Here is an 11,019-nt window from a genome sequence, read left to right on the forward strand (position 1 = left end):
TTCATTTTGGACATCGCTGTTTTGCATTCATTCTTTGTTTAAGCTGAGTATGCACTTCTAGCGAAATTTTCGATTGCTGCCATGACTTAATTAGCAGGTAGTGTACCGTAAACAATTGTTTCTCGCGAATTGCACTGTCTGTCAACGAGCTTTGGTTGTTTGTGTGTATTATAGTGAAGAACCATAACACCCAAAAACAACGAAAATGGAGCGAACTAGTAATATAGACAAAATCAGAGAGTTTGACAACCCTGGTGGATTGTTTACAACTCGTAATGTCAAATGCCGCCTGGGCAGCAATATGTCTGTCGAGGCTAGAAGAGGAAACAAGTTTAATAAATTTTAGAGGCCCAGAGAAATTTTGTTTTGTTCACACAATGTGGAAAACGTATACCATCATTTCCTCTCATCGAAACGAGACACATGTGAAATAGAAGCCGAATCAATTATGGAAACAATTAAATACGCATGTGAAAATTGTGATGGTGAAAATATCAAATTTCCAAGGAGATGATTTCTTACTGTCACGAAAACAACCACAAAGAACCGTAAGACGACCATGTCTTTGTCCCAAATTGAAACGCAGCTATCTCGTTTTTTAATTCGATGATTTTTTTAGTTTTGACGTGTCCATCCGCCACATTACTGATTCGCTAAAATGTTTTGCATAGATATTTTTATGGAACAATATCTTAAAAATTTATTGGTTATAATGTTTAAGGCAAATATTGTTTGGGATCAGTGTGAATGCCCAATGAGTTGCTCCCGGCGTCCCCCCGCAACAGTATATAAGTTAGGCTTACTGCATAGTTCCTATGCAATTATAATAACAAAAGTGTTAAATTGATGTTCGATATGTTTTATATGATATAAAAGCAAACACATCAATGATTGACATCATGGCGAAACAATTTGAGGTGGTCTAATTTGTATAACAACCACAAATCCGCCATGTTGTCATCAAGCTTATTGACGCTTTGTCAACACATACACTAAGAAATTTGTTAGTAGCTGCATCCGCCTTGATATGACATTAGGAAATGTCAAATTAAAAGAAGTGTACTAAGCTGTTAGCATTACCATACCTTGAGGTTCTTGTACCATGTCTTCGTGTGTTGAATTTTAACAGCTGATAATAAAAGAGCTTGTTCTCCCCGACAATCTGTCAAATTGACATCATTGTTACATCGAACAAATTCAGCATTTCACAACAATTTGGTTGATTGATCAAGATTTTATCGCATTAACTTTTCTAAATTAAACATAATACGGATAGTAAAATTAATTTTTCGTAATAGAAAAAGATTTTTCTTTTCATTTAGGAATAATTCATTTATTAAACGTCATCAATACGAGAACATAAATTAAGTGGACTAGCTATCTCTGTGTGTGCGCAAAGACAGAAAAGTTAAATAACACATTTCCACCCGGCATCTGGATCATTCGTTAAAATGGCCCATCGCTTGTTGAGCACCGCAAAGGCGATGGAACGTTGTATGCGGCGTTCCTATGTTAATTACCAAAATGTTTCTGCAGGCGAAAAGGTGAGTCCCGCCGTAGTTGTCGATTGCTATAGCCAAAAATTTATCTGGTGTTGGTGTTCACATCTTCCAGGTGCAACGTGGAGTTGTGAGTCTTGAACAAATGCCATTGGTACGTTACTTAATGGAACAGATTAGGTATTTCTGCAAGAAACCTCCAAAGGGTTTCGAAAAATATTTTGAAGAAGGCAAGGCGGCCAAACCAGCAGCCAGTGAAGCCTCGGCAGCCGGAAAAGATGCATCTGCCAAACCAACAGAAAAACCAGCGTCATCAACACAGTCTTCGCAGAAAAGTAACGACTGGAATTTTGGCATGTTCAACAATACCGCTAGGCAGCAATCAGGTGGTGGTGGTGGTAAGGGAGGACAAGGTCGTCCAATCGGTGAGGGCGGTGACGGTAACAAGGAGAAATTGGTTATTCTTGGAGCCATAGCTGCTGTGGGTTTGATAGCTAGTTTAGCTTTCTTTGAGATGGGTTATAAGGAAATATCTTGGAAGGATTTTGTTACCACGTAAGTATTCATTGTATCTTTATCTCATAGGTTTCTTACAATGCTTTGTTTATTGTAGTTACCTTAATCGGGGAGTGGTAGAAAAACTAGAAGTGGTCAACAAAAAGTGGGTTCGCGTTCGTCTATTGCCCGGTAACTCTCAAGATGGTAGCGGAGTTTTGTGGTTTAATATTGGCAGTGTCGATTCCTTTGAGAGAAATTTAGAAAACGCCCAAATAGAACAGGGAGTGGAACCAGTGAATTTTGTTCCAGTAATTTATCGTACCGAGGTGGAAGCATCTAGTCTGACTGGGCTTTTACCCACACTACTAATAATTGGGTTCTTGGTCTATATGATGCGCCGTTCGGCAGATATGATGGGTGGCAAAGGGCGCAAAGGAGGTGGTTTATTCGGGGGTGTCATGCAATCGACAGCCAAATTGATTAATTCCAGTGACATTGGAGTACGATTCAAGTAAGTTGAATCAGAATTCAAGCGCGTATAGTAAATTAATTTGTTCCATTCTAGGGATGTAGCTGGTTGCGAGGAAGCGAAAATTGAAATTATGGAATTTGTGAACTTTCTTAAAAATCCTCAAAAATATATTGATTTGGGAGCTAAAATTCCCAAAGGTGCTATGCTGACAGGTCCACCTGGCACAGGAAAGACTATGTTGGCTAAAGCCACTGCCGGAGAAGCCAATGTGCCTTTCATTACAGTCTCTGGCTCAGAGTTTTTGGAAATGTTTGTTGGTGTTGGTCCCTCTCGTGTACGTGACATGTTTGCCATGGCACGCAAAAATGCTCCTTGCATTCTGTTTATCGATGAAATCGATGCTGTGGGACGCAAACGTGGCGGTAAATCCTTTGGCGGCCATTCGGAACAAGAAAACACACTCAATCAACTTTTGGTGGAAATGGATGGTTTTAATACCACCACAAATGTTGTGGTGCTGGCCGCTACAAACCGTGTGGATATTTTAGATAAAGCCTTGCTGCGTCCAGGACGTTTTGATAGACAAATATTTGTACCAGCTCCCGACATCAAGGGAAGAGCCAGTATATTCAAAGTCCATTTGGGTCCTTTGAAAACCGATCTGGATAAAATAGAATTAGCTCGAAAAATGGCCGCTTTGACTCCAGGTTTTACTGGAGCCGACATCGCTAATGTTTGCAATGAGGCCGCTTTGATTGCAGCCAGAGATTCCAATGATTCCATAATACAAAAGCATTTTGAACAAGCTATTGAGCGCGTTATAGCGGGCATGGAAAAGAAAACAAATGTTTTGGCTCCCGAGGAAAAGAATACTGTGGCGCATCACGAAGCTGGGCATGCTGTAGCGGGTTGGTTCTTGGAACACGCCGATCCTCTACTGAAGGTTTCCATAATTCCCAGAGGCAAGGGCTTAGGCTACGCCCAATATTTGCCTAAAGATCAATATTTACTCTCCAAAGAGCAATTATTCGATCGCATGTGCATGACATTGGGCGGACGTGTGGCTGAGGAACTGTTCTTCAATCGCATCACTACCGGGGCCCAAGATGATTTGAAGAAAATAACTGACAGTGCTTATGCACAAATTGTGCGCTTTGGTATGAACGAAAAAGTAGGCCAAGTTTGTTTTGATGGCCAACAAGGTGATGCCAACTTCACAAAACCGTATTCTGAGGAAACAGCACAATTGATTGATCAAGAAGTCAGAGCCTTAATCACACAAGCACACAAGACTACCACCGACCTACTGACCAAGCACAAAGAGGATGTGCGCAAAGTGGCCGAACGATTGTTGAAGAACGAAGTACTTAGTCGTGATGATATGATCGAGCTGTTGGGCAAACGGCCATTCAAAGAGAAGTCAACCTATGAGGAATTTGTCGAAGGCACTGGCTCCTTTGAAGAGGACACAACGCTACCCAAAGGTTTGGAAGATTGGAACAAAGATCCAACTCCGCCCCCTTCATCGGACAAGCCATCAAAACCAGCGGCAACGGCTACATAAAGAACTAGCGCCATCGGCTTTTAAAGTTGAACGCGCGATATATATTATTCAAACTGTTTTCTTTCTGTGCTGACAGGGAGAGAGTACTTCCCTCAAACAACTTTGTTATCGATGTGTTTCCAGTTTTGGATATAATTTAATTGTTTTATTATTTTTATATTTGTAAGTTCTGTATTTAATGGAGTTCCAAATATTTGGTCTTCTTCAACGTACGTATGTCATAGCATTGTTGTAAAAGCCGACTAAACGAAAAAAAAACAAGTTTCTATCATCAATATAACGAATTCATGCAAATTTAACATTATTACCAATGTATTGTAATTGAAATATTAAAAAAGAAAGAGTAATTACTTCATAAAGGAAAATATTGCGAATGCAAAATAAAGTTTAAATACCATTAATAATTTTTGTGAACTTCATATGAATACTTAAACAGGTGTTTCATTTGTATTATATATTAAATATGTGCACCATCGTGGCACATGGTATCGCCTACGACGTTTAATGCCTGTTTTTGAAATCTAAGCATTACAATCTTCCGTTGGTTATCTTCTATACCATTTTTGGGGTTTTTGTGTTGCAGATCATGCAAAAAATGCTAAAAGTAAAAGTTCGTGTTGAAAACTAAATTGGTTTAATGCGATTCCACTAATGATAAGAAGTTATGGAATTTTTGGGTCGCACAATAATCTTAAGCTGTCTTATGCGAAGACAAGATCATGGGTCGAATATGGATTGCAACTCTTTGTAGTTGCGTTACTGAAGATGGGTTGCAATCCGTTATTAACCTATAAGATAACCAAAAATATTTATAGCCTATTATTAATCGGATTTTTCCAATATCTATGCAATATTGAAGTAAATTGCAAAATAAATTACAAAATATTTTAAGAATTGGTAAGTATACTGTGTGATCTTCATTTTGTTTTTTTTATACATTTTACCCAGCGATAATAAAAAACATTGTTAACTCTATAGAAACTGATAACTCTTTAAATTTTTTTACCAACAAACAAATGAAATAATTAAGGCAAAAAAAACCTATCAGCGCTATCTAGTGTTGAATAGAATAAAGGAACAGAAACCAAGGACAACAACCTGTTGATGCCATATAACTGCAGTGCCATCTGTAGTTGAATAATATTGATGGAAAGTTTACCACACTCACGTTTTTACCTATAAATAGGTCGATATTACACGATACGATGGTGGTGGCCGAAGATAACAAATTTAGCAGCAGGTAACAATGTGCAAAACATGAAGCCTTTAGATATGCAACGATATTCAGCAATAAATTGCAAAAAAGTAATCTAGTATTTTTTAGATGAGAAGGATTTTGCGAGCGTTATAATAAATATACGAGAAAACCAGTGACCAAGATTAGGGTGCAACACGTGGATAATGCAGTTTTCAACCTCTCGACATATTTTGTTCATACTTTCAAACAACTCTTTGACAAGAAATTATCTATCGATATTGAAAATGCACTACGGAAATCTTACTTAACTTTAAAGCAGTTAAATTAAATGCCTAAAATTATGCTTTGGACCAAATATCGGCAATGTTGGCATTTTTATACCCTCCACCATAGGATGGGGGTATACTAATTTCGGGTTTCTGCTTAGTCTTCCCAATACAGTAAAAAAACTCGCGTTAAAGACACAACCAGTTCGATGTACTCCATTGGATTCACATTGAGGGTTTCAACATTTTCGGGTTTTCTATTTTGATTCGGGCATTTGTTCGAACATTTTTTTGTATTTTGCTTTGATTTTTTGCAACCGAAAGTTGGAGTAAAAGGAAAAACGAAGTATCGTGAGCATTTCAAATAGGTTGTGTTTTTAACTTTTTTTACTGGTCATCCCGAATCCCGCTCTAATGCCAACTCTTCCCCTTTCACCAACTTTGTTATCAACGAGTGAACTGTATTGCCAACTTTAATCAAGGAGAATCCAGAATCGGATAAAACATATTTAAAGCATAATTTCAGGCACATGATGTAAACTGTTTTAACCAAAGAACCAAAGCAAAAAAACCTATAAAATGCTCGATAATTCAGTTTTTTTACGATATCTTTCGTAATTGTTAACTCTTTGCGCTTTGTTGGTTACTGACCATCCCGTATTTTTCGCTTAAAATCCCTGTTATATATTATTTTCTCTTTGGGTAGCACAGTACTAAAGAACAAATTTGAAGTAGGTAACGCGGTGCAAAAACAATGCATCCTTAAGACATGCAATGATATTCAGCAGTAAATTAAATATATTGCAAAAAATAATTCTTAATTTTTTTTTGTGAGGAAAGTTTTTTGTGTATAATTATGACAAAATTTTATAAAAAAAAATTAAATTTTGACAAAATTTCCTAAGAAATGAAATTTTGACTGAATATCCCATGGGAATAAAATTTTGATAACATTTCCTCACCCTTTCACAAATTTTCAGAAACGCCAGATCTCGGAGATGGGTGGTGCGATTTAAGCTAAATTTTGTGTGCTCTCATATAGTACCCTAAAAATAAAAATTTGGTATCCAAATTTCGGATGGGGTACCTAGGAGGGCCGCCCCACCTTAAAACCTACCAAAGATATTCTTAAACCAATCACGACAATATGGGACTCAAATGAAAGATATTTAGGGGAAGAAAACGTATTTGATATCCATTTGTGGAACCAAGTGCCAACCCCCAAAACACCCCTAAATCGGACATATTTACCGACCGTGGCAATATGGGACTCAAATGAGAGGTATTTGCGAGTAGAATACGAATCTGATATTCAAATGTGGGACCACGTTTCTGGGGGTCCACCCCTTCCCCAAAACACCCTCCAAACTGGAGTTATTTACTGACTATGGGAATATGGGGCTTAAATAAAAGGTAGTTGAATGTAGAATACGAATCTGATATCCAAATGTGGGACCACGTTTCTGGGGGGTGGACCCCTTTCCCAAAACACCCCCCAAACAGGACTTATTTACTGACCATGGGAATATGGGGCTTAAATAAAAGGTATTTGAGTGTAGAATTAGTATCTGATATCCAAATATGAGACCAAGTATTTGGAGGGTCGCCTCTCCCCAAAAACATCCCCCAAAGGGGACACTTTATGACCATAGCCACATGGGGCTCAAATGAAAGGTCTTTGGGAGGAAAGCACAAATCTGATATCAATATTTGGGAAAAGTGTCTATGGGGCCACACCACCCAACCCCCAAAACACCCCTAAATCGGACATATTTACCGATCGTGGCAATATGGGACTCAAATGAAAGGTATTTGCGAGTAGAATACGAATCTGATATCCAAATGTGGGACCACGTTTCTAGGGGGTCCATCCCTTCCCCAATACACCCCCCAAACAGGACTTATTTACTGACCATGGCAATATGGAGCTTAAGTAAAAGGTATTTGAGTGTAGAATTAGAATCTGATAACCAAATATGGGACCAAGTGTTTGGGGGGCCGCCTATCCCAAAAACCTCCCCCAAAGGGGACACTTTATGACCATAGCCACATGGTCATAAATGTCCCCTTTGGGACACCCACATCCCACACTCACATCCCACACTCACATCCCACACTCACATCCCACACCTACATCCCACACCCACATCCCACACCCACATCCGACACCCACATCCCACACCAACATCCCACACCCACATCCCACACCTACATCCCACACCCACATCCCACACCCACTTCGCACACCCACATCGCACACCCACATCGCACACCCACATCGCACACCCACATCGCACACCCACATCGCACACCCACATCCCACACCCACATCCCACACCCACACCCACATCCCACACCCACATCCCACATCCCACACTCACATCCCACATCCCACACCCACACCCCACACCCACATCGCACACCCACATCCCACACCAACATCCCACACCAACATCCCACATCCCACATCCCACACCCACATCCCACACCCACATCCCACACCCACATCCCACACCCACATCCCACACCCACATCCCACACCCACATCCCACATCCCACACCCACATCCCACACCCACATCCCACACCCACATCCCACACCCACATCCCACACCCACACCTACATCCCACACCCCACACCCACATCCCACATCCCACACCCACATCCCACACCCACATCCCACACCTACATCCCACACCCACATCCCACACCCACATCCCACACCCACATCCCATACCCACATCCCACACCCACATCCCACCCCCACAACATCACCCAAATAGTAAGTATTTGCTGACTTTGCAATATGAGGCTCAAATTAGAGGGTTTTTAGAGTGGAACACGAATCCGTTATATATATTTTCAAGGCCAACTCACTGAGTGGCCGCCCATCCCCCAAAACACCCTCAAAGCCGGTCATGTTTGCCGACTATGGAAATATGGAGCTCAAATGAAAGGAATTTGGGAGTAGACCACGTATCTGATATCAACATTAGGGACCAACTGTCTAAGGGACGTCCCACCACCATAACAATCCCCAAGTAGGACGTATTTGCTAACCAAGACAATTTGGGTCTTAAAGAGAGGGGAACTAAATACCCTATACCAATACCCCAAACCTGACATATTTGCTGACTTTTGCAATAAGGAGTTTAAATGAGTTTAGAAAACGAATTTGATATCCAAATTTGAGGCCAATGGCAATATGGGGTTCAAAAAAAATGATATATAGATATATGAGAATAGAGTACGTTGCTGATATATTTTCCGGGCTTAGTGTTTAGGGGACCACCCCAATCGCCAAAACACCCCTAAATCGGGCATATTTACCCACCATGTCAATGTGCAGCTTAAACGAAAGGTATTGGGAGGTAGAGCACAAAATTGATACCCACTTTCGGGACCAACTTTCTGGGGGTCTACCCCTTTTCCAAAATACCCCACAAACAGCAATTTTTTAGTGGCCATCGCAATATGGGACTCAAATAAAGGTATTTGGGAGTAGAATACGAATTTGATATCGAAATGTAGGACCATGTATTTAGGGCATCGAACCTTCCCAAAACACCCCCAAAGGAAAAAAAAATTTCGACCATGTCAATATGTGGCTCAAATGAAAGGTGTTTGAGATAAGAAAACGGATTTGATAACCTATTTTGGGGCCATGTGTTTGGGGGACGCCTCATCCTGTAAACTCCTCCCAAGCCAATGGCAATAAGGGGTTTAAATTAATGGTATTTGTGAGAACAGCACGATGCTGAAATTTTTTCAGGGCCAAGTATCTGGGGGGCCACCTCTCCCCCGAAAACACCACTAAATCAGACATCATGAGAATATCGGGCTGAAATGAAGTATTTTAAGAAGGGAGTACAGCTTACATCCAAACTTAAATTCGTAGACCAATAAAGATAAAGGAAACTTTTGTTTCCTTGTCTTGTAAAAGAAGGCGCAGCGGAGCGGGCCCGGGTCAGCTAGTTTCCTATAGAAATGAAGTTTTGACAAAAATTTTCATGAGGAAAAAAATTTTCCCAAAAATTTCCATTGACTTGGATAGGTACTTGTTTGCAGATTTTATACATTCTAAAGCAATTAGTAAAACATCATTGCCTATAATAGAAGATTTTCCCTTTTCCAATTAAATTGCAATTTCGTTTTCTGATTCTCTTGTAACGAATGCCATTCCGTGTAGTTTACAAATCAAAAGATGTCATTAGAGTTATTGGACGATCCTTCAAACGAAGTCATTAATCATTGAATGCTCATTCTAACATGAGACATGGAAAAAAAAATCACAACAAACCATCATTTATCAATTAATCTGCCCATTCCATAAAGAGATAGATTGAGTTCGTTGATGCCATCGGGCCATCAAAATAGAGGCCGGTAGTCGCGACGACCAAATTAATTACCCCATCATCTGTCCCAATGATAGGCAGACGGACAGGGAGACATGCCAGAGCGAGTTGTGTGGTCAAATCAAATTCCAAACATCGCTCTCCACTAATTATCCAATGGACAGATGGACCAACCAACCAACCAATCAACGACAAATCGATAGAGGGATGGATCTCTCAATGGAGTTCTCCATGCAGTGCATACTTCGAATAGCCGTGACCAGGCGGAAAATCTTAACATTAATATTCCAATTCCTTAAGGATCTCATTTCCAGCCTTTTGACAGAAAGAAATTGAAAGCTGCATTGGATGCAACATCCATATCGGCAATGGCCCATCAGCATTGGGGCCATCTGTGTATTATGGTGGTCGATCTTAGACTTCTGATATTGGCCAATGGTTGCTTAACTGGCTGTTTGCTGACCAACCACATGCATTCCCTTTCCAACACCTTGCCTGGGCGCTGACGATGATGAGCGTCGGTCGAAAGCTGTTGGTCTTTAATAAACTACTCGTGTTACGTAATTCACATAACAAAACGACACTTGTTTTAGCTCTTTCGCTACTTTTTGCCATGGTTTTTCTTGAAAAATTCGCCCAACAATTGCGACAAAGAAACGGGGTTATCTTTCCGACAAAATCTTTCCTTTCATTAACTGTTTTTTGTTTGCTCCAACCTATTCAGACTTTAAAACGTTTTGGGAAGCAACAAAAAATGGGAGAAACATATAAACGACACCGTATTCAATGAGAAATAAAATAGAAAACGCATCTATGCGTGTTAAACACTATAAATGGCAATATCATCGTCATCATCAGAAGCGGTAGTCGAAGCACCACCACCACCGGCAGCAGCAGCAGCAGCAATTGAAATAGCTGCACTAAAAGGCTGCCAATAGAAAATATTTAAACGACGATGACTACTATAACAACCATTTAGGCATCACCATACCAGTCATGCCAAACTAGTGGCTAGAGTTAATCCCGGGAATATTTTGGAGGCCTTGGCCGGAAGGCCTTGGAATAATGTTTGCGAAAATTAAGTTTTCTGCAGAAAATTTTGTCAAAATGATATTTTTATAGGAAACTAGCTGACCCGGGCCCGCTCCGCTGCGTCTTCTTTGACCT

At 40.3% G+C, this 11,019-nt stretch overlaps 1 protein-coding gene across 1 annotated transcript; it reads left to right on the forward strand.

Annotated features, from left to right (window-relative positions):
• Nucleotides 1-1,178: 1,178 nt before the first annotated feature.
• Nucleotides 1,179-4,466, forward strand: LOC106094092 (AFG3-like protein 2). Its single transcript, XM_013261278.2, has 4 exons — nucleotides 1,179-1,544; nucleotides 1,615-2,054; nucleotides 2,113-2,508; nucleotides 2,563-4,466. The coding sequence occupies exons 1-4, from the start codon at nucleotides 1,452-1,454 to the stop codon at nucleotides 4,031-4,033; spliced, it is 2,400 nt and encodes a 799-aa protein (XP_013116732.1). The 5' UTR covers nucleotides 1,179-1,451; the 3' UTR covers nucleotides 4,034-4,466.
• Nucleotides 4,467-11,019: the final 6,553 nt, after the last annotated feature.

Source organism: Stomoxys calcitrans, chromosome 1, assembly GCF_963082655.1.
Source record: "Stomoxys calcitrans chromosome 1, idStoCalc2.1, whole genome shotgun sequence".
Classification (NCBI taxonomy): Eukaryota; Metazoa; Arthropoda; class Insecta; order Diptera; family Muscidae; genus Stomoxys; species Stomoxys calcitrans.